We start from the raw sequence: 25,993 nt of genomic DNA, 5'->3' as shown, positions 1-25,993 counted from the left end.
TGTATTATAGAGCTGTTTTTTATTCCTCTGTAATAACCATGAAAATGATCTTTTTAAAACAACCATAGTCGTAGTGTACCTTTAAAACTAAATTACTTTCTATACAAACGTTTCCTCATAATAAAATACGCATTGTCCGAGTCCTCTTAATTAATTTTTCACTTTAGAATACCTGAGATGTGACGTATAATATTTTTACAATAGATGTATTATTTTCCAAAACAACTAATGATCTGACTTAAAGAATAAGGTAAATGCAGTTGTTGTAATAGGCCTGATAGAAAGAGAACATAATTACTAGTTTTTTTATTGAACTTGGAACGAACAGAGCAAAAGAAGACATTATCAAACACAAATTTTTGGTAATGGGAACGCGCCTTATAAAGAGAACGATAATATAAAAAAACATTCATTATCTCATACGCAATAACACCAAGATGAAGGACGCTATGATAAGCGATAACATAAAGCAATTTCGACTTAATATTTTAATAACGTCCTACTATTGACCAAGATAGACTAATTAGTGGGGAATTAAAATAACACTGTTTTCTTCTTCATAAGCAACGCGTAATTTTGACTAACAACATGTAACACATATTTCGGACTTGAGGCGATATTTGAAAGTATTTTGATATAACCGAGTATTGATTAGAATATGAATTTCATTGATATCAACAAAATATTATAATTTTAATGCTGTCAACCGTCATATATAAATTTGCCAAATATATTAAGACTTGTAATTAACATGTTCCTAACGGGAAATAACTTAACAGCAATTAGACAGACAAGATAGGTAACATACAATTATTTGTAAATATAAATTTTAGAATACACTTTGAGAAAAATAGAAAATCTATTAATGGATTGTGTTTATTTCAAAGGAATAAACAAAACAATTACAGTCAACGATCGTAGATAACAACACAATGCCACAACAAAAATGGAAAATAATGCGCATATTTATCAGGAAGAAAAAAAAAATACTAATATGAATTTCTAGTTATCCATATATTCATAAATAAGCTTTTTTCAATGACATAAACAACAGCTTATAAATATCAACTTGGGAAAACAGATATGATAAAAAAAAATACTATACTTGAATTTTCTGGCATATGATGTGACTTTATACATGCAATTAATCGCTAATTGTTTTCATAATCCTAAGTTTGTCACAGTTCATAAACAATATGCATATAGAACAATTGTAAATTCAAAGTATGAACTTGATTGTAGTTCTACCTATTTTATTTTCACCCAAGGCACTAGAGGAGATTAACTTAATTTATCGTTACAGTTGCGCGCTCTAGCTGTTTCTCACAATAACTCAATTAAACTTGTCTGATGATTTACATTTATACCTCTTACACTTGCCACCCACTTTCGTTGGGTTTTACTAAGTTAATAAGATATCCCATTACCCCAATCTTAATAAATTTAACCACAAACTAAAGAACACTTAAAATTAATCACTTAAAACTTAATACATAAATACAAGTACAACAACTGTTCTGTGGTTATAAACTAACATTTCATTTAGTTTCAAACAATTATCAGAAATCATTCTACTGTTTACTTAATTTAAATTACAATATTACATGCAAAGCAGAATATTTAAGAGCTTTTATAATTGATAATATTTTAATTAAACAAACGCAATACATTTGTCCAACTAACTCATGCGGATCCTATTGCTACTTAGATTATTTACCCGTTAAAAAGTAAATTACTCAATTATATTTTATAGAGCGGCTCGGGTCTCAATTGAAAGTAAAATACAAAAGCTAGAGATAATAAATATTTTCAGCCAAAAGACGTTAAAACGAAAAATTATGTCCAAATCTATTAAAAATCTTGAAACATAATTTAACTCTTTCAATAAGAAAACGACTTGCAATTAACAGAAATCACAGAAAACTCAACGAGATCGAAGAATTAATTTTAAAAGATTCTTTATAATAACTTTCTCTGAAACCAAGATTTAAAAAAATATCATTTTATGTCTTGTAGATTACTTTAGGTAATTCTAAAGATTTTGAATATATAAGCTTATACATAATATATACTTAACCTATTTTATTCATATTTTTTTAAAAAATACATTTTATTTTTATTTTGAAACTAGTTCTTTTTATTTAGTTTCCATAATCTAGAATATTACTGATTACTCAATAATGTCACAAGCAGAAAAAATCATCTGCTAGAATATATAGCAAGTTACTATATAAATCTTTATCAATGTATATATTCTGTTTCATGAAATAATAATATCAAACAAAAATATATTAAGTAAATATTTAAATATTTAAAAAATCAAAGAAAATAAATTACTTAAAAAGTAATTTGAAAAATTAAATACTTAATTGGATACACATATTACATTTAAAAGACAAATAAACTATAAACTAATATATTATACTAATGTATTACTAATGAAATATAAAAATCGATAGTTATATTAAGAAACGAACAGAAAAGGATAAAGTGAGTATATTACGTACAGAACTATCGAGAAGAACTTTTTAGTAGTAGTTTACTAATTGACAGTGGAAAAGCAAACAAGTCGCAAAACATAAAAAGTAAAGTTTTCAAAAATGTAAGATAATACATAGCAACAACTCTGTGAGTTTCTACTAACTAACGGAGTCGCACATGTATAACTTCAAGTTAAACTCAGTTAAATTTTATATGTATTCAAAATCAGAATTTAAGATTTAAAAATTAATAATTTAATTACATAATCTAATCAATCATTTTTTTAATTAAAACTCTTCATGACACATAATGAAACGAAATACAAATTGAACACTTCTTTAAAAATATACTAGTCTCATAAAGCACAACATTAATAATTTGAGATCAAGTATAGTTATATAAGTATATCATATTAATAAATACATAAAAATTCAAATTGATTACTAAAACTATAGAAGTTAATAAACTGTTAAATAATATTAGTTATACTCATACTTTTTTAAAATATACATACATTAGTAAAAAAAACTTTTTATAACATTATACAATATAGAGGCAATTGGAGAAGGGAGTACTGTGGCTGTTTAGCACTTAAATGATGAATTTTTTTTTTCAAGTATGAATAATTAAATTAAGTCAATTTGTTTAAACATTATTTATTAGTATCTAAAACACATTGACTAATATATAGTGTTTATTAAGTAAGGAAACGGGTTTCTATTGTTCTCATTGTTTATAACAATGTTTCTTTAATTCCTGAACATTCTGTATAAAAATAGCATATTAAACTTCTAATGAACAAAAGTTTTTTTTAAAAGAACTTTATACATAGTAACTTTAAATAATAAGTATATCGCATCACTACAGAAATTTAGAGGTTACCAAAACATTCGCATCACTTATAAAAAAAATAAAACATAATTAGAGTAATAATGATATTAAATAAAATTTAAGTAAATTCAGCTTACACGTGGTCTCTTAAACCGTATGCGATGTACTTATATTCGTAGGAAATTTAACTTTTTAAAATTATTCATCATTGAGAAAAATAAAAATGACTAATCTTGGAATAGTTTAATAATTAATACATATCTTAACTCCACAATAAAAATATTAGTAAAACAAAATATTATTTTTTGTTGTCGTTTATTTTCAAGAGCATCTCAGTATATTCAGGAAATTATCTTATAAAAAAATATTCATTAACCTTGAATACAGACAACGCTATCTTGCAGTAAACAAGTTAAAGTATTGGTGAACACGCTACCTTGTGTTGAGCAGTATCATATTAATGCTAGGAACTTCGTATAGGCAGCACCCTATGCTTTAAATTATAATAGTTTGCAGTGATGGTTCTATTACGGCAATCACAAAGCAATTCAACCACTATAATGTTATTATGTAAATCATTTCTCTTTAGCTGGCAGACAAATTGCAATCACTACTGAGCGAGACATACGTTTTGACCGTTAATTAATAAAACAAAACGTGTATATAGTATACCCCATGACGTTTTGTATTTTTACTGTTCATCTGGTAATTATTTTAAGAGTAAAATCCGAAGTGACTAAGACGAAAAGTATTACATTAATTATTATTATGAAAAAAAACCTTGTCTTGGCATGCAACTCAAACGTATCGTCGGGCAACGCCGTTTAATAAGCATATATCAAACCGGTAGTAGTAGTAGGCATTGCATAAAAAATCATCGAATACTAACAAGTGTTATTTTGAACGTTAATTTAATTTTTAAAGTTCAGAAATCTTAACAATCCCTATGTTTTATTTAAATAATATATATTAGAGATGAATGACAATTTATAGATTAATAATTTAGACTAAAATAAAATTAATGAGTAGTTATTGATTTTATCAAAAAGCTGCCCATTATTATTTGAAATTTCCCAGTTAAATAATAAAAACAGTTGTAATTATTAATCAAGTGGGAAATTTTCATAATCGCCTTGAATATTTACATAAAAAACAAAAATTATTCACATGAATCAACCTAGATTTATATTGACTAACATTTTAAATACTTTGGATATAGACCCCTATTTTAATTAGATTTTATCTCACCCGATAACTTTAAATTAACTTTTTAACGGCTCCTGATAAATTATTTCAAAGAACTACTGAAAAATTAAATAATTGTTGCATTTTTCTATTCTAATATAATTATGGATTATAACCCTAATGATAATATTAGTTTACATAATTTCTACGTAGCAAAACATTAAAAGTCAATTTAAAAAACCCTATAAATAAAATTAAAAAATAGATATTTTAACATAAATAACACTTTCCGACCACAAAACAATTAATGTTATAGCTTTTTGAAATGATGTATCAAGTATATTTAAATACAATAATTAGTTTTTTAATTATAAAAAGTTTATAAATTACATATTATTGACATTTTTTAAAAGGAAAACGGTACAACTTAATGCATAATGATAATATCATATAATATACATGGATTTTAATATAAATTAATCAATGTTATATCAAGAAAACAAAGTTCTTAGAAAATATTTTCCTCAAGCAAACATTATACAAATAATGTTTGCTGTATTTTTCGTTAAATGTTTAATTAGTTGGTAACATATAAAATGATAAATCTCGAAAAATACTTTTTGTAAAACAACGGTAACGACAAAAATTAACTATTAAGATATTTTTATTCACAACGCTATCAAGTAATTATATTGAAATAATCCCTAAAACTAAAAAAGAGTTGAGATCAATTATTACAATTGATTGATCAATAAAAGGAGATGGGATAAACAACATAAGATTGTTACGACATGTATCAATAAAATAATTAATCGATGGCATGTATGGAATGCTCCAAATGAAGTTTAATCGAACGCTATAATATAACACTAGAAAAAGTGCACATGAATTAAATGGACAATTGAACATAACATAATTTATTAAAAACACAGATCATTTCAAAATTAGTGATTTTATTCATTGTTATAGTATACTTAACTAAATAAAATTTTTGTAAGCCTAAAATAGTATTAGTTAGAAAATGAAATGTTAAAATATACCAATTAGTGTCTACAATTTATACAAACAACATAGGCATTGTTTAAATAAAATTAAGATAGATGTTTAAACACTAGCACATAATTTATGTGCACATGCAATTGTATCAAACGTAGTCGGCGATAAACCAAAGCAAATCCCACACAGTTTATATTAGCGTGAATATCATCAGAAACAATGAGGACGCAGTACTTATATTAGGTATCAGATATCTTCCGAGAAATGTTCAGAACAAAAGTAATAAGGTGTCATATAAAATATAGTTTATTTATTTTAATTGAAAAAAAACGACAAATAATTCGAAAGAACAAAAACCACAATAGTCTAATTAAATCGTTGCTTTTTATCGAATCATAAAACCTTTTTGTGACATATTTATTAGGCTAGTTACAAAAGTTTTTACAGAATGACGTTGTCTTAACATAAATTTAAGAAAACACAACAGAGTCTATCCATAGCCAGTGACTCACTCGAGAGCAAGATATTTATTAGAAATCATCAACGATTTCCAACAGCGCGTGACGATGGTTACAGTGCTCTATAACTTTTATGAGTATTGACAGTAGAGGAGTGGCGGCAACAACAGAAGTTTTAACCTCTTAGTATCATTTGCCGCTTCTCTATCCGAATATTTACTACACACGCGTACATCTCTTTTCCACTTTTAGCGGACTAATTAAACGAGAACCTAAAATAGTTGTGATTACGTATGAAACCTCATAAAAATCAACACGAACACGGTTAGGTAATATTTCATTTGTCATTTAGAAACACGACCTAAACAATATTTTGACACGATACGAATTATAAAAAAGCGCTTGTCGCTAAAGCGTTTTGTAATGAGACACCGAGAGTCATTTATGGAACTAATAAGACGCATAAAATAATAAATTTTAACGTGTTACCATAATCAGACAATCATTTTATTTCAATAATGCTACTTTGCTAATAATACCAATTAAGCTAATAACGACGAAAATTATCACTGAATGGAAACAAATTTCCTATTATAATCAACAATGAATAAACAACAAAATATATTATTGTTTTAGATGACATTTGTCATTTAACATAGACACCGTGATTGTAAAATGATACAAATTTCTAAATAATTAACATATTGCAAAGTAGTTAACTCTCAAAAAGGAAAACTTGGCTTAAACCACGAAGAAATATTTTCAAACCTTAATTTTAACAGAAATTATGCTCAAATGTGTTGAATTAATTGTTTTTTCATTGGATAAGTATTAGAGCTGTAGCAGTAAATGTAAAATATACGTTTTTAAAAACAATAACAAGAATGTACTTGTATTTCAATATTATTCAGCGGTTGTTATGTTTTTCGATCAGATAAAAAAACAAATTTTCAACAATCAATTTAAAAATAACGAATATAATCATAATAAACTCTTCAACTTAGTGATATAAAATAATTATTTTAAGGGACGCGTGTCCAAGTTCGGCTTCTATTATCTTATTAATATTAAGTTATTACAAATAATTACAAGTAAATACAGGTAATTTTATTTTTACTGAGAGATTTAAACAATTAATTAGGTCTAATGTTAAGCACAAATAAACGTCAAATTTACAATGATATAAAATAACAAGAAATTATAATTATAAAGTACTTACAAATAAGTAACTAAGATAGACATAATGATAAAGAAGCTAACTATCAAAATAAAAAGGCTAACTGCAGTCTTATTTTTAAAGTAAAGATGACATGAATTAAATTACAAATCACTCGTCCACAATATTTAGATACAACATATCATACAAGTATCTTGACAAAGTAATTTGATAAATTAGACAACAGTCAATTTATTAAACGTTTAAAATCTCTTTGTTTGGAGTTCAGATATAACAATATTACTGTAAAACAAAATAACAAAATAATACCGTATTACATTTATAAAATAAATAATTAGTCTACACAAAAGATACAATTTAATGAAATAACAATTTTTTTGCCCATTTTAACGTTGTTTTTGAAAAGTATTTTCCTTGGAGTAAAACACATCAAATAATGACGACAGAACCATAAATTTTAATTTTATGAGAACTACTATCGCCCTTAAAACAATTGTATTTATTATTAAACAGTCAAAGAATAATGATGATTTTACACGTTTAGAGAACAATTTTGGGTTTCTGTTTATATTAACGTTTATCGACGCGTTTCAAAACTTGGCTTTAGAACAAAATTAATATAAACTAGATATACCATTATTATTCAATCAAGATTATTTCCGTACTATCGTTTTAATGAAAATTAAAAAAAAGACTAAAAAAAAGTTCATAGACTTTTTTCCTTTGTTATCGCCAAAGTGATAAATCATTTAACTTAGTAGGCTTGTACAACAATATAGAAGCCAGTAAAACTTACCCCGCAATAAACGAAATATATGAAGTAATGATAGTACCTGACAATTGACTACAGTCAATTTGGATCAAATTTAAGCCAGAGCATTTACTACATAAGTAGTTAGTACCAAAATAAATTGATTTATCTTTCCATAATACATTCATGTTTCGACAAAAAACAGTAATATATTATGTATATTAAAATCTGTAAAAATTGAATTTTTATCAGTTGTAACTTTTTCAGTATTATGTTAATCTGTGTTATTATGTTACTATTATTGATAGATAAGTAATTCATTTTAGCTTCAATGCGAGCTAAGAAAGTATTAATTTTACTATGATGGAATTTTTTTTTTATACCTGTCACCACTTTCTCAGCTATCATCACAGAACCGATTTCTTTCAACGATGCGTCAAAAGATCACAAATCGTATCTAGTTAAAGACATTACCCTTAAAAATTGAAAAATGATCTCACCTTTCCGTAGATGTTAAATTACAAATGTATAAGTTTCGACATTTATTCAATTCTTTTTACTTAAAACGGCCATAACTTTTTTAAAAATAAACAAATTACATTATTTTTTTTAAAGATACGTGAGGTACTAACTTATTATTTTGTATATATTTTTTTATAAATCTGACCCTTTACCTGTCCACGGGGGGAATTCAAAATGACAACTTATTCACCAAAAAATTTACTTTTTCAACTTAACCTTTGAAAGTGTTCTAGAAATACTGACACTTTTATATATATCTTAAATTAAAGCTAATGTAATATACTTTATTATGGAAAAAAAATACGGACTTTATTTTGTTTTCATGGTGAAAACTGACATCAAAGTTAATAAAATAATACGATTTTTGTAAAAAAAATTCTTTTTTATATTTTTAACTTTATAAAAATATAACTTTTTGAAAAATGTATAGATTATTGCACTTTTTTATGATAAGTACTATTTATATACTTTTTACATTCGACATAATTTTTTTTTTTAATCGGACCATTACCATTTACACAGGGGTGGTTCAAAATTTAAAAATGCGAATGGAAAGTAGAACTTTTAAATTATATTTCATTAAAATATATTTATTGATTATACATACGTAACCTAATAATCAAACATAAATATTTGTATATTTATTTATATTAATTAGAAGGATTTTGTTATTATTTAGGCCATATACGAAACTCCAATTGCAGATTTGAAATTGGCGCAAAAATGAGTTTAGAAAAGTATATTCTGGTCTCGAATAAAAATTCCTTGTAGACCAGTAAATTTATTTATAAATAACAAACAATTGTTTTTATGTATTGCATCAAGACCTTCAACTTTTATATACGTTTGCCATAAAAGTAATAACTAATTTATAATTTTTATAATTTCTCCGTAAAAATTGCAATACTATATTAATAAATATAGTTTTGTAATATAATATAGGAGATCATGTTGCTTTTGGAATAATCCACCAACTTTTTAAAATTAAACACTCCCTTCAGATTTGCATCAAAGCGTTTTTTATGATGGTGATTTTAATCACTATCAGATATCATATTTACTGAACCCAACTATGCCACGTTCCCACTGTGCTGGGTTGTTTTATTTATTAAAGGTCATATTTATTTAATTTTGAAAAAAAATTTGTCCTCTGAACATATTTTCTCCGAGTTGGTCAAAAAAAAAAATATCATTTTTGTTTAAAAATTGCCGACTTTGTATTATCATTTTCTAATATAAATAATTATTTTTTATCTTATCTTTTTAGTACCTAAAACTTTATAAAAAATGGATGAATCACTAAATGTTTTTTTATAAATACTTTAGGTATGTCTTTTATTATGTATATATTATTTTTTAAATATATATGAGATTTAAAATAGCAAATATTGTATGGAGAGTTCACTTTTTCAATTTGAACCTGTAAAATATTCGAGAAATTCTGAATATTTAAAGCATAAAAAAATAAAAGGTTATAAAAATACTACAAGTTAAAAAAAAAAAAAAAAAAATTCTTGTCTTCTATATATAAACGGTCAGAATTTGAATAACAAAACTTATTTTTTTGTTACAAATTATCATTTTTTCCTTGTTATAATTTTTTATCTTTTTATATTTTTTTCTTATACTTTAGGTCAAACAGTCTAGTAATATAGGAAGTAGGTGTAAATACTTTTATTTAAACCTGCTTCATTACAAAAAAAGAAAATTAAATAAGATTTAAGCATTAATCAAAAATATTTTCATAAGAGATTCTTACAGTTTTTAATGTCCATCTAATTAGTATATTAATAGGATGCGGCCTACCCTTTTAAAACAAAATTCTCTAGGTAATAATGGCTTATGTTAAATTACAATTTCAATTTCATAACTGAAACTAAAAATAACTAACAAAGGAATGGATTTTTATTTTTGTGCAAATTACAAAATATATTGGTCTAATAGGGATGGTGCAAATTACATTTTACATTTTTCAAAACCTACAGAGGCGCAAATTATAAATCTTTATTTTGGTGTAAATTACAAACTTTCATTCTATTAAAATTTAATGAGACGAGCAGTTTTTCTTTTAAATTGGATATTTGATTTGTCTTATTTATAAATAACAAATAAACGTATACAGGAAAATTTTAAATTTTACAAAGTAAAAATATTTTATACATCTTTATTACACGCAAATTCAAAGATTATGGTAGTTGTTTATTAGAGGATGTTAATATGGTTTTATAATATAGCACTTAAAAATAAATGCTTATCTTAAAATTTCATGCTAAGTTACATTTGCAACACACAGTAATTTAATCGTCATACATTTTACAAGTTATACGTATAGTTTGACAAAAATCAAACAATAATGGTTTAATAAAATCACGTTCATATCAATGACAAAATAAAACTATAGGTCAATTAAACTGGACTATGTATGGGCATTGAATAAAATCATTTGAATATTTAAAATTATTAAGACAAAGCACTTGAAACACTATTAGAAAAATTTTTTTGACCTATTTAACAAAATCATGTAAGTATATTTTCAATATTAGAATATAAATACCTAAAAACAAAATCACAAATAAAAAGCCATTAATTTATAATCCATAATTATTTCTACCAAAAATATCAAATGTTAACAAACCAATCTAAAACGAAGTTTTGAGATTTGCGATATCATTCTGTGTTATTTACATATTTGAATACGTGCGTCTCTATATTTACAAGGAAACTTTTTTGAATAAAAGCTCTTTTTACTATATACAATATTATGCCTCTTTTACTCATAAATAAATCACATAATTATAAAATTAATTTAAACTTCTGTTATGTTAATCTATGTCATTAATATAACTTTGAAATACAACAATAAATATGGCGGAGTCAAATTTTGATTTTAATTTGTATGATGATCTTATCATACAAATAGTATTATAACTACAGATATTATATCATTGATCACTGTTAATCGAAGACAAAATTAGCTAATAAGACAAAACTAATGATGCATTTAATATAGTGTAGATCTACACCGTGAAATTGTCGGTTTGTGAAACTCATCTTGTGGTCTAAATTATTTTTTTTTTTCACATACAAAGAAACATTTTAATAGAATACGTACCAACTTGCCTTCTCCTATTATTTCGTAACAATCTGAACTCATTTAAAAACCATAGACTTTTTTCAAATAATAAGTACGTCTTTTAAGAAGAGCGCTTCAAATTGTGTACCATTTGTCTATAAATATTCTATTCTACTTTATGTACATAACAGGGAATTAAAAAATATATGTTTCCAGTCATCAAAACATATATAAATAACTCTACCAGGTGCGAATACAGGGGCGGGAGTTTAGGGATTCAAACTCATTTATTCTAAAAATTTTAGAATAATAATAATAATAATATACATATATATAATATGACAAATATTATAGAACTCTATAAATTAAAGTTATATTTATATTAGCTGTTTCATTTTTGCATGACACAATATGTTGAAAAAATATTCTAAATAATTTTCATAAAAAATAATTATTTTCATAATTTCGCATGAGAAAACACATTGTCAACACAGAAAATCAGAAATCTGTATCTGTTTAATTTTATTCATTTAAAACAAAATGCACACAAGTAATACAAAACCGCCAGTCATTATCAGTCTTACAGTTCTAATATAGTAATAGCTGGTCAACAAGCATCTATTTTAGATGAGACGTTAAGTATTCGAGAACATTGGCACAAGTTCCGAAAATGAATCGTTACAAAATTTATGAGTAAATAAACGCACTTGCAACCACGTTTGTCAACAAAAATTACACTTAAATAATCGATTGTATTATTTTGGTGCAAACAAAAGCGTGTGATTGTTTCTTTGACAACTGTGAAACACTAATAAATTGTCTTTTGTATTTGGCTAGAGCTCATTTCAACTATTGTCAAACAATTAAAATTATTTAAATAAATAGAACTTAACGAATATTTAAAAAACGTATTCAAACTTAAAGCGCATAAAAATTATTCAATTGATCGTGAATTCTATAAAATTAACTAGCTACTATCGCTCAATTGCATTATCAACCATTAGTAAGATCAAAGTTGTTCGGTTACTTTTTTAAATCACTATTGCTATTTCAAATAGCAAATATTTCAACCGGTAATCATATCACAGTAAGTAAATTCTTACCGGTAACGTCAAGACTCAAGGTCATTTTATATGTTTTTATGATAGGCAACTGAGAAAATAAAAAAAACATATGCTGCTGATTACTAAACATCGCGCAGTACTTCTTTCTCTATATTATATACAATAATACTAACAGTGCACATATGACTCAAGAACTGAGAAGATGCGAATTTATACTATATACAAATGTAAGGAAAGATATTTCTTATTCTTTTGATAGTAAGCACTTGAATATAATAACATTTTATAACAAACTATAAACAAAAGTTGTCTCCTACATATACATAAAATCGAAATATTATACTCAATATTATTTATTTATGTATTACTTTACAAAACTTGTGCTAGGCATTTTCATGAATAATCCACATCTCAGACACGAATAAAAAACATCCAAAGTCAAGGTTCAACGAATATATGTACAAAATAAAAATGATAAAAATAAAGGTACTGTGATAGTTAGCAGTAATTATAAAATTGAATACTTATTTTATTTAACTGAAACACTATTTTTTATTATATTAACTAAATTAATTTTTAAATATTGAATTAATACATACAATTTTTACATTGAGCATAAATGACTTTTTTATAAAAACATAACAAATAATAAATGCTAAACACGCCTGTATATTTAATAAAAGTATAATGTAAATTCTATTAAATATTCTATTAAAATTAGAACAATAGATCAGCTTTTAAATAGCTTTTCACTAACTTCAACTTATGAGAGACTAAACACAACACTAAAAGATTCCGGTCACGCTAAAATGTTAACTACTATTGGTAAACTAGAAACCCACGAAACAAATCTAGTTGGATTTACTCAGTTTTTATGATGAAATGTACAACCCAATTATATAAATAAAAATTATACTAAAATTCAATTTAATTTGCAAAGGACATTGAATATTAATACAAAACATCAAAAAAATAACGTTACCCATAAAACTATAAAACAAGACATGATTATAATTGAAGAAACCTATACTACAATTTTGATTATACACTCGATTAAGGATCATTCTTTAAAACTAAAACCACCAATATTATATATTCTTTAGTACTCCACAAAATAAATTATATTGAAATTTAAAAGAATAAGTATAATTGGAACTTTAGGTTAATGTATTGCCACATTTAACTCTGATCCAGAGATGTATGTTATCTTTTGAAGTTTATTAAAACTGAAATGCGCGTAATTATAACTTGTAAAGTTATATTTTAAATTGTTCGTTAAAAAGTCTACACATATTTCATCCAAATAGTGTGTCACACAACAAATTCTAAGTGTATATATAAACGTTCACTATCCCCCTAAGGCCAACGTCTGTTTAGTCATTGATTGTCCGTTACGCATTTGTGTATATATACACAGCGAATAATATTTTTAACGATATATATTATTATCACAGGTGATTCATCAAAAAAAAAAAAAAAATTGAGGAAGCGTAATAACGTCTCTATTTAAATATTTATTATTATCCCAAATCCATAGTGACTAAATACTCATTAAGTCGGTATATCACATAGTATATTTATTACTAATTGATAATAACACATCAATTAAAAATATAGAAGCTCAAAAACGATCATAATAATTAAATTAAATCATAGTTAATAATGATCAAGAAAAACTTAAATTAAATTTAAAATATGGCTTCCGAACCAAAAAACCCATAAATGCAAATAATTCGAACCAAACAACAAGGATATTAGTGAATTCAAAATATAAAATCGTGACCACATTGACCATAACATGAACCGCCACTTGCGGGGTGTGTACAGTGCTTACTTATTATATGCAACGTAGATAATGTATTATGTATAGACACTTCCTTTACTGAGCGTGTTTAGAATCCAATTTAATAATTGACATATAGGTACATATATAACAGGAGTAGGGATAACGGTAAGCGTACAGGTAGGCGAAAGCTAATACATTGGTATTAAATATATATGAAAAGAGTAATATAGCTTAGTAAGAGTATTATCACTGAACGGTAAATTTTATAAAAATTTAGTTGGTCCCCCCCGCAAATATCGCAGATTAAAATTTTTATAACATTACAAAGGTAAATGTAAACAAATAACACCGAGAACGAGCATAATAATAGTATCAATCTCTAACCAAAAAGTAGTAAATCAAGTACCATGTGCTAATATTTATATTACATTCAATGAGTTCTATAGAATTTCCATTTATAACTGAAGATCAAAAATTGTTTTACACTCTTACGGAGGGTATATAATGTCGCGAGCTATAAGCTACTTACTTCGAGAAGGCGGCACAATAATAAACGCACGTTTGCAAGAGAAATATGCATTTGAATAATTATGTTTATTTCAGTGTTTTATCCTCACACCGTATTTTACTTCAGTCGTGTACCATATTTGTTAGCGAACTCTATGCATGCGAATATAATCAAATATTCTACAGTATCATTATACCGTTAAAAACAGAGCATTACAGTGACAATTACAAAATCCGTGACAAATGACAGTTGTTCTATAATAGCTGTTAATTATCGTTACAAGTGGATATATTTGGAACTATAATAAATTGTCAATAATCATCTATAATTGATCATCTAAATTCCTATGACACTTTTTACTCTCTAGTATATACGAACATTCAACTCGAATAAAACCATAGCAAGCTGTTATTTAAGTGAAGTGTACGCTAGAAACAATAACCGCAGTTGTTATGAATTATCATTCAGCCTCGTTTTTATTCACGGGAAGTCATCGAAAAAAATGAATATTACAATATTGTTACATTCAAACGACATAATGTTAATTCACCAAAAAATACTATAACACAGTGCGGCTGGCCTTCATATGTTGAAGTGTAGTAGTGACGCGTTTGCCTCAGCCTCGTTGATTTCAATCCTGAATTAAAAAATTAATAATATTACATGCAAAACGTCAATGTAGTAATAAGATGATTACACATGCTAAATAAGTAATAAGCAAAATTTGATTATTATTCCATCATTTAATGGCTACAAAGTGATCTACTTAGGCGATAAACTTTGCTTCGAATAAATGAATTAATTTTCTTTTTATAGACCGGAAAAACGCATGACTAATTACATGCAAATTTATCCTAATGAATATACGTTTGGTCGCTAATGATTGTTAAAATTTAGTTTAGTTAGTATAATTTATTTATTCACGATCTTATACATTTATTTTTATAAAGAGATAAACATTGAACTAAACAATCTAACTTTCTAACATTATTTTTAAGTACTCTAATGAGCATTTTTATACTGTGATGCAGTTTAGATATTATTCAAACCATTACATCATTTCATAACAACCCTACTTTATTTTCACAAAAAATGCGATATAATATGATCGCCACTAAGTTTATATCGTCATTTGCAATTATTTTAACTATATCTACTTATATATGAATTCACCACAGTCAATACAACACATTGTAATAACATAATAACTCACAGGAGAACACCTTCATCCGGTTTGTTGTGATGACAGCGATGTTGTCGTAAACCGTTTTGTGGTTATTGGTGACTGTAATACAAAATTACTATGCGACGTTGTACCTTGGGTTTTAAAAAGAAAACTTAATTGTCGTTTCCTTGTTTACCACGGTCTCCTGGCATCATGCCGTCGTACTATTCACAACAATATACCAAATGAAGATATCTTGTAGAAAAAACACATTACCCACGGTCTGAAGGGATGGGAAGAATCTATATGGTTTGCCTACCTGCGCATTTTTATCACTGACGTCATAACTAAGGTATGCGCTGCCCCAGTCAACATGATCGTCCTTGATGTCGACGAAAGAAACGAGGGGAGGAAACAAAGAATATATTTTATAATATTATACACATTATCTTATAAGCAACACGAGTAGTGACTACATTTGAGCGTGCAACTCTAAAAATGACTTTTATAGAAGCTGGTTACGACATGTGAAAAACAGGTGTAAAACGTCCTAACAGGTGGACGCTCAGTTCACTCGTATCACAGAAGACTTATATTATATTGAGTTATAATTGACGGCAGATAAGCATAAAAGATAAAACCACTTTTACATTCCCTATAATTCGGTACATGCAATTGATGGCACTCATACTGAACATGATTTACGAATGAATGAGCAAATATCATGTCGTATAATAACAACAACATTGAGAATTGTTTAATTTCAATATTATCTATTAGAAAATTTCATTGTATAAACTATTCCAGACAAAAAATAATATTTTCTTTACGGATACTTTAGTCAAAGTAAATCACGTATATTTGTGTATACAAAGATAACGTCACCCGCACGTTATTCGACCCGAACTAGTAGCAGACGGGTATGTTAAGGTGCTGTTTTTTTTTTCAAGAAAAAATATTAACCTATTAGTACAGACTACATTTTGTATAGAATGAACACTTCTCTTCCAATGTTTCATTTACAGTCAAGTAAGCAGCAGATGTATTCAACGAGACTACATAATTTTTGCGTTGAGCCTTAGGGTCATAAGATAATTAACGCTGTTAAGTGCTTAGACAAAACGATGATAAAAATAATAAAACTTAGAATGTCCGGTTAATTGCTCGATATGCCACAAAACCGTCGTTTATAAACAACGTTTCCCAAGACTGCGATAATAATTATCATTTATACACAGTTAAGCGGACACTGCACTTGGCACGTCACGTGAAATAAGCTGATAACAATTTAAATTATTGGTATGGGAACAATACACACGTAACTTAAGGTACAAAGATCTAGATAAATAATTAAATATGTCAAATCAAAGTTATTTGATCTTTATTAATCGCCTGATAGAAATGGACTCAGAACAACATATCGCTAAATATTCTGTCCAAAAAAAATAATAAATATATATTATTGGATAACTAGGACTCAATCAATTACAATTAGTACATATAATTATGGTATTTTTTGTTGTGTGATCAACAGAAACAATCACCGATGCAATAAACTTTTACGTTAGCCAAATTAAGGCTTAATAATTACAACACAACACCCGCATTGTAGAGTGCATGGCAAGCAGAGTAGCTATGCGCATACTTAGTAAGAAGAAAAAACAAGAGTTGTGTACAAAATGAGTCATGTAGATAGTATAATCAGCGCTTGACCACCGGCCGTGTCTAATGAAGTAATGATGGGAGGCATAAATATAAGGCACGCACCACCATCAACACACACCAAAATGGCAATTCGGTCGTTGCCATCAGTTTAGAGCAGCTTTGTCATTGACCTAGACGACGACAATAATTATAGAACTTTTTATACATTCATTCTTCGGTTACATAACGATTTGAGTGCTCAACTTAAGATCAAACCTTGAATCATCCAAACTTTTAAGATGAAGATTTTATTCATTTAACATCGAACTACAAGATCAACTTAATTTGATTAGAAGAGCAAAATTCCTAATTAAGAATCTGACTACTTACTTGTTCAAAGTTTTATGTTAAAGAAATCACACTATGTCCGTACCAGTGACATTAAAAGTCATGATTTCTTGTCGAATTCTATTTTACTGGCTAGTTTACCATGAGTAATCGACTTCTTTTACGCCATTAAAGACAAATAAAAACACAACAGCGTTTCAGTATTGGCGTGTCTGACAAATATTCTAAATCGCTCAAACCTTACACACTTTAACTACGGCCGCCGGGTAACGCCCAAGTAGTTTGAGAACACAGTTTTAAATGTAATCATTTTTTGTTATTCTTAAACGTTATTAGCAATAATCTCGATACAATTTGTTGTATTTTATTACTTGATAACAAAAAACAACAAAAATGTGGTCCTCGATCTCGATAAAAAGTGCTACAAGAATGTGTCGCACTTGTTCCTTTAACAAAATAAAATTACGTGCGCTCCAATCTTCTCACAAAAAGTAACGTATTAAGCCAACGACAATGGATAACGGACTCGAAAATATTTTGCACGAATAAAAAGAGTTATTTACCAGTCTAAAGTAGACATAATGTAACATTATGTCCATTGATTTTAAATACAAGACATTATTCGACGATATGCTCTTCTTACTCAACGTCAACCATAAAACATCATGAAGAACATTTTGTTGATTGAACATCGGTCGATATTTATAGTAAAAACATTGCACATCTTCGTTTTTAAGACATATAAAACCGTTATGCGGCCAAAATAGTAATCATGTTAGCAAGCACAAAATGTAGAGCCTTTACACACTTTTAGTTGAGTTCTTAGCAAAACATCAAAATAAATTAACATACACGTCAATTAAAGGTATTATCAGGTGATAAATCTTTCTTTATAAAACACAACTTTTTATAGTTTAATACTTAATAACTATGATAAGACAGCACGCTATATTGATGATATTTTGGTTGACCATTTTAAAAAGATAACCTGAAAAAATCTACTGAATACCAAGTAAAGTTATAAATTAAATAATTTCTATGTATTTCACAGCAAGACAGTTGATTAGGATAACACGATGACAATCAAAAGGAGTGATCGAAGTATCCAACTGATTCTTTTTTACTTAATAAATAGACTATAGTAGGAATACAATTGTTCATCTGTATTTTACTTGTTCACAATGGCAACACACATGAGTCTGTCTATGATCTTAGGTGAAAGCAAACCAGTAGATAACCAGAAGGCAAGATCGGATGCAGGTCATTGAGTCAGCGTTTCAAAGAGTAGGACAACCCCGTGGCCAATATAACCAATTGTCAATACTAATTCAAGTGCCAATTGTCCGAGCATAAAATATATCTAATATAAACACAATAAACACGAGTATATAGTTTACTACAAATGTGTAATGTTTTGGAAACTTTTCTCACCACAAGTCTATGAAAAATAAGTTTCAATTGCTCTTTAAAATGTGCATTGGTGACAAAACACATATCAACTGTAATTTCATCAATTGCTAACAACTACTAATTTTTGTGTACCCGTACCCACGCCGTTGCATAATGACGTTCCAATGGTGAAATATTTATGTGTCGCACACATCGCGATACGCTCACACAACAGTGCCAATGACCTTAGACTTTCGGGTCAAATAAATATTTATTTTCTTAGATATTCACGAACTACCTTCACACGTTTCAATACAAAATCAACTGGTATTAATTTTCCCTAGTTAAATTTATTAAATAAAGCTTTACATTTTCCCACGGTAATATTATTGATAAATTTTCTACAAACCATTTAATTGTTATATGTTGACTAATAAAATTGAACAGGAGATAGATATATTTCATGATAGACAGCAAATTTTAACTTGTACCAATAAAAAGAATGACCGTAATTTATTTATTGCAAAACGAAAAAATAAATGAATTTGTAAAAATAGTCTTATGCGTTTATTATTCTTATTTTAAAATATAACAGTAGTAATAACTTCAATTAAAAATCATTAAAACTTCCGTAATTACAATAATAAATTATTCTATCTTTTCTGCGCACAATATAAAGAATTTAGGGGAGAATTATAAAAGGGTGACGAATAAATGCATTTATACTGAAGTAAGAATACTTACTGGCTTTAACATTACCGGTTCAACCACATTATCTTCTTATTCACAACAGTAAAACCACATTTAGTTCCCATAAATTACGATCACTTATCAATTAACATCGAGACAGAAATTATAATAATTTCATCTCTTTAATTTTTTTATTTATATAAACGATTTCTATTCAAATAAAAAAAATAGAAATATGTACAAATTAAAAAATATATAAACCATCATATTTCAGAAATCTGACTTTTTAAACAAGCTTTCGACTTAAATTCAAGGTCAAATCATTGAATATATTAAATCTGTACATAAATATTTATTGGTCTCATAAAAAAAAATTATAAAAAGCACGATACTTGAAAATTGTAATTAAATCCAATTTATCTCATCTTTCAAACTAATATGTATATATATTTTTTTGAAAACATTAGTTGATTCTTCAAAATCAAAGTGAAAAAATTTAACAAAATCTTTGTAAAATGATTTCATACATATCCTTAATATGATCGCAAAAAATATTAACATAGTAATCATATCCACTATGTACTATAATATAGACTACACAATTATTTAAATAAAATTTATTTATTTGATGAATTTAATAAGAGTTATAACATAATCCCTATTAGATTTGTCAAATAAATATTATTCGAAGAAAAATTTGTCTACTGAAAACATACTTCAAGCTTTATGTTTAAATAAAAACTTGAGCATATATAAAGTAAAATATTAGTATATAAGTATTATATTATAAGTAAATTTTTCAAAAATTGTTATCAGAAGGGCATATTTAATTTCAAGAGCTATAAAAAAATTATTTGAAGACTGAGTTGACAACAGTAGTTGAATAGTACATAGAAATTTAGTTTCAAACGCAAAATAAATAACTATTTATACAGAATATTACTCAAAATACTAAAAATATTTAATAATCCTAATTATATATTAGCGCAAATAAATTCCAAGTTAATAATACTTTTTATACATAAAAAACATTACAGCATAAATACATGTAAGCAAAAACAATAATAAATGATAAACTTAAAATCCATTCATTTTAACTATTTGTAACTCTTAATTATTGGTCAGCTAATTTGATTACTCAAAAAAAGTAAGTATGAGTTTGTAGGTTAGGAACTCGGTATGCTAACAGGCAAACTTAAGATAACAGAGATCACCGCTTTAATATTTTGTTTGATGTTTTCTTACATGAGCACATCTAGCTCTATACGGTGAACAGTATTATAGTTTCATAGATTTCAGATAAAATCAAGTGTAGGCACTTGGTATAAATATATATATATATAATAAATTGACATGGACTTTAAATTACGAATGTGGAATTGAACACGTAGGAAATAAAGTAGCTTTGATCTACTGTATGCACTGAGAAACGTTTCTTCCTACATGGTAATACAACGTTTACTATTATTATTATTATTTTGTATCCATATATTTATACATTGTCATAAATCTCAAACACTTAGGTAAGACACAAATAAAGACTGTTTCTAACAAAAATTACCAAAGATAAGATCAGCTATCGCCTATATACAAATTTGACAAATTGTAATAACGTTTGTTTTTAATAGTAAATCGAATATTGCTGATATTCAAACTTCACAAGAAACTCACTAGTAAATTTATTTAAAAATAAGAATAATATTAGGCAATGTATTACTTCTCTATAGACCAATAAAATTCAATAAGAACAATTAAATCTCGTGTAATGATAGAGAACTTCCGTGAGAAAAAAATGTATCATTTTGAATTATGCTGCATGTGTTAATTAAATGTGATGTAACAAAAAATAATTAAAAAATGTCAAGTTATATTTATAAATATGAATAAAATTTTCGATCACTGGAATAATTATTTTAGCTTCGATGCGAAGCTGAGAAGGTATTGGTTTTACTATGATGTGATTTTTTTTTTTGTGTGTCTGTTACCCTTTATCTCAGCTCTCACCAAACCGTTTTCTTTCAACTATATGTCAAAAGATCACAAATCGTATCTAGTCGAAGATATTACCCTCAAAAATTGAAAAAAAATTTCCTCGTTCTCTGTAAATATGGGAAATTTCCAAAAAAATTAAAAATTTAAAAATCGGTAATTTTCAAAATTTTTTTTTACATAAAACTGATATAACTTTTTTTTACAAAATATTAAATTTTTCAACTTAATTTTTAAAAGTGTTCCAGAAATACTGACACTTTTATATATATCTTAAACTAAAGCTTATGTAATATATTTTAATATAAAAAAAAATAATTTCAGACTATAATTTGTTTTATGGTGAAAACAAACATCAAAGTTAATAAAAAAAAAAAAATTTTTGTACAAAAATTCTTTTTTATATTTTTTAACTTTATTGAAAAATGTATGGATCATAATACTTTTTTTAATACAAGNAGTAGACATAGTTGGCCTGAGATGTAAGAATATATATATATATATATATTTAATCATATATTACAGTTATAAATCATAAAACTTGTAATCAAAATATAAATAAGGAAATAGGAGATCATGTAGCTTTTGGAATAATCCATTAATTTGTTAATATTAAACATTTTCTACATATTTTCATTAAAGCGTCAAAGATTTATAATGATAAATCGATCTTTCAATACACTACATTAAAACAATTTGTACAAAAACCTTTACATTGAAATATATTACATAAAATTATTTTAACTCATACATAATTGTGCTGAGTTTGTATACCTTAAATTCTATAAAAATAACTTTTGACATTTTTTTAAACTATATACTAAATCTATGTTGTAATTCGCATTATTATATTAATTCTTAGTTAACTTGCAAATGAATAAAAAATAAAATTATAAAATTAAATGCCATATGTGATTTACTATCATATTGAGAAGAGTATTTTAGTGTATAAAATCTAAATATATTTAACCCACAGTGAATTAATTTTTTTTATCTTAAATTAATTTAATGAGAAAAACAACTAAAAATCTATTTTTCATTAAAAATTTGCTTGTAATCATTTTTAAAGATCTAATTATTTCTATATTCATTATACTTTGTATGAAATCTTAAAATTAATTTTAAAAATAATTTTCTATCCACCCAGTATTGATAATTACACGAGTTATTTATCAATTAGCCAATAAACTAAGATTACGCTATAAACTGCCAGATAGAAAATAAATAGGCTACCAAAAATATTTAACTTTTTAGATCCTTATATTTTCTTTCTTATAAGATGTCCAAAAGCTATATGAAATTATAAATTACAAGAATTCAAAAATATATTAAAATGTTCTATTTTATAGTAAATTCCTTAGCAATCGAATTTTAAAAACTCCAATAAATTACTTATGATGAGACATAGCTTATCTTTTTTACAACTAATCAGTCCTCTAGAATCTTTCCTCTTATTTCTTACTTCCTCATATATAATAATAAGAGTATTGTTTAATATAACATTTTTAATTCTGGATTCTGTAGTAAATTTTCTATATTTTCTGGTGTGTTCTAAAGAACAATAAGAAATATAAGTATTTATAAAACATATTCGTATCTTACCAAATATATTAGGTAATAATATACTGTATTTGCATAAGGATCTATCCAGTGGTGGGCACTTTATTGGAAAAGCTACTTTAGGTATATTCCTAAATCATCATTAATTATGACTGATAACTATTAGAGAGAAAGTGCATCCTGGGAAAGTGCCCATCGCTAGGTTCCTTGCCACTGTTTAACCTGGAAAGTTTTTTTTTAATTATCTGGTCTGCATTAGAAACTAATTACTAATCCCCAATATAAACAATCACCACAATGTACAACTTAATATATTTATAGAATGTTTCAATATAAACTTTGTTAATATGTTATACAATAATATTTTAAATGATATTAAAAAACTTTTTAAATATAATTTTATTATGTATGCAAAATATCAAATAAGGATGATGCGATAATGTTTTATTCTTTAATAAGTTAAATCGAAACAATATTTAAACAATGCTATATATTTTACATATATTATAAAATTTAGATTATTATTTAAATATACTTGGCTATTACTTCATATTTGTATAAAAATTAGTCAGTTTTAATCACTATTAATTAAGATTATAAACAATTTATATGACTCGTCAAAGAATAGTTATAATATGCTAGTTGTATATTAGTAACAAATAAACTTTATTTAATAATAACTATTTCAATTCTAAATATTAATCTTATGCTTATATCAACATTTAAGTTCAAGCATAAGAAACCTAATATTTTTCTTTATGAATGATAACAAGTTATACTTATTGTATAAAAACATATACTTTGTAAAATATTTAGGTTAAAATGCTAAAAAAACAAGAGTTATATTTTCTCTTCAATAAATTACACATTAAAAGTTTATGTATTTATATACGTTTTAAAAAATTGTATACTACATTACTCAAAATTTTTTTTTTTTATGTATATATTTCTTATATTTACACTAGAAACTTATATTAAAATAATATAAGGTTGGCTTGTGATCATGGAGAAATTTAAATTATATTATATTATTTTAATGTAGGAAGAAATTTCAGGTGATAAAAGAATAAATATGATAATAAATTTAGTGTAAGCTCTAGATTTCAAATACTATTTATTCTCAAGTTTTTTCATTTCATTAATATACCAAAATGTAAATCTTGCTTAATTGAAACTAATTTTAAATCATTAAATTTTTTATTTTTATTAATATTTGGCTGTTTTGAGATAACTTCATTCCAATATCATATTTTCCATTTTCAAAAAAAATGTGTTTATATTCAATAAATTTAACAATAAGAAACGTGAAATTTTCAAGAGGTCCTATTACAATAGTTTATTTATAATAAATCATTATTGAAGATAAAGAAAAGTTGTCGCACTGATGTTCACTACAAGTCAGTATAACCTTAAACCATTAAACCGGCTGAACGAATTATTACACTATTATACGCAAAGTTCTATCAAAAGGGTCGAGGATTAGGGTGAAAACGTTGCATGAGGGAGAAACCCCGATGTAGTTCTATACTAGACTTGGGAAAACCGTCAAAATTGGAAAAAACGAACTTACCTTCTGATAGTTCCAGTTCAAGCTCTGCAAGCTTTTCTCGAACGTCTTCAGGTAACCGAGTAAAGTCCACGTTCAGTTCGGCCATCCCTGCTGCTGTCGATCTTCTTAATTACAGCAGGCAACGGCAACAGCTCTTCTACAATAGTACTGATAAGAGGTCAGATCGTATTTTGGATAGATTACCTGAACACAATCGGAAGATATTGTGATAAGGCAGCGCACGCACACTCGATTCAAACGCACACACACACACGTTTATGCCTGAACGACGATATTGTTAATTTTGTTAAGCGAGAAACACGACCCGTTATTCATGCTAAACATGACGGTCGTCGTTAAATTATGAAAAAAATATTTAATACGTTTGATTTAATGAATGTATAAATGTACAAATGCAATGCGATTGATATTATACTACTACCGCCACCGTTGTTATTATTATCGTCACGGGGGGAGAGAAAATTGTGGCGCGGTACACAAGCCGCATCGATACGCACGCACACACTGGCTAGTAAACGCGAGCCAGGGTCGCCCGTCATCCGTAATACCACCACCGCTGCCGCTGGCTATCGCCCCAGCAACCTTTGGTGGGGTTACCGGCTGACGGTTTACAGCTGCCGTAACTACACTTACTCATTTTACCAATAGAGTGCGCCTCTTATAAATATTTTTGGCTTTGTATATTTTCATGAATATAGAATTATTCAACACACACGTAGAATTATGGGCATTTGAAGGCTTAGCATTCACAAAATTAAAACAAAATTTTATAATATATTGATATTGATATATTTAAAGGATAGTTA

The 25,993-nt window shown here is 26.5% G+C and overlaps 1 protein-coding gene across 5 annotated transcripts in view; it reads right to left on the bottom strand.

Moving 5' to 3' along the window:
- The window catches only part of LOC126894899 (disco-interacting protein 2), a 97,061-nt gene extending 71,377 nt beyond the window's left edge, over positions 1–25,684 (bottom strand). For all 5 annotated transcript variants that reach the window (XM_050666225.1, XM_050666223.1, XM_050666229.1 and 2 more), the window contains exon 1: positions 25,188–25,684. Coding sequence is in view for 3 of the 5 variants with exons in the window: in XM_050666223.1 (XP_050522180.1) it covers positions 25,188–25,272 (85 nt within the window). In the remaining 2 variants the exon portion in view is untranslated. The remainder of the gene's footprint in view (positions 1–25,187) is intronic.
- Between the last annotated feature and the right edge of the window lie 309 nt (positions 25,685–25,993).

Source organism: Daktulosphaira vitifoliae, unplaced genomic scaffold, assembly GCF_025091365.1.
Source record: "Daktulosphaira vitifoliae isolate Bord-2020 unplaced genomic scaffold, ASM2509136v1 Scaffold_1, whole genome shotgun sequence".
Taxonomy (NCBI): Eukaryota; Metazoa; Arthropoda; class Insecta; order Hemiptera; family Phylloxeridae; genus Daktulosphaira; species Daktulosphaira vitifoliae.
This window is presented reverse-complemented; position numbering and strand designations above follow the sequence as displayed.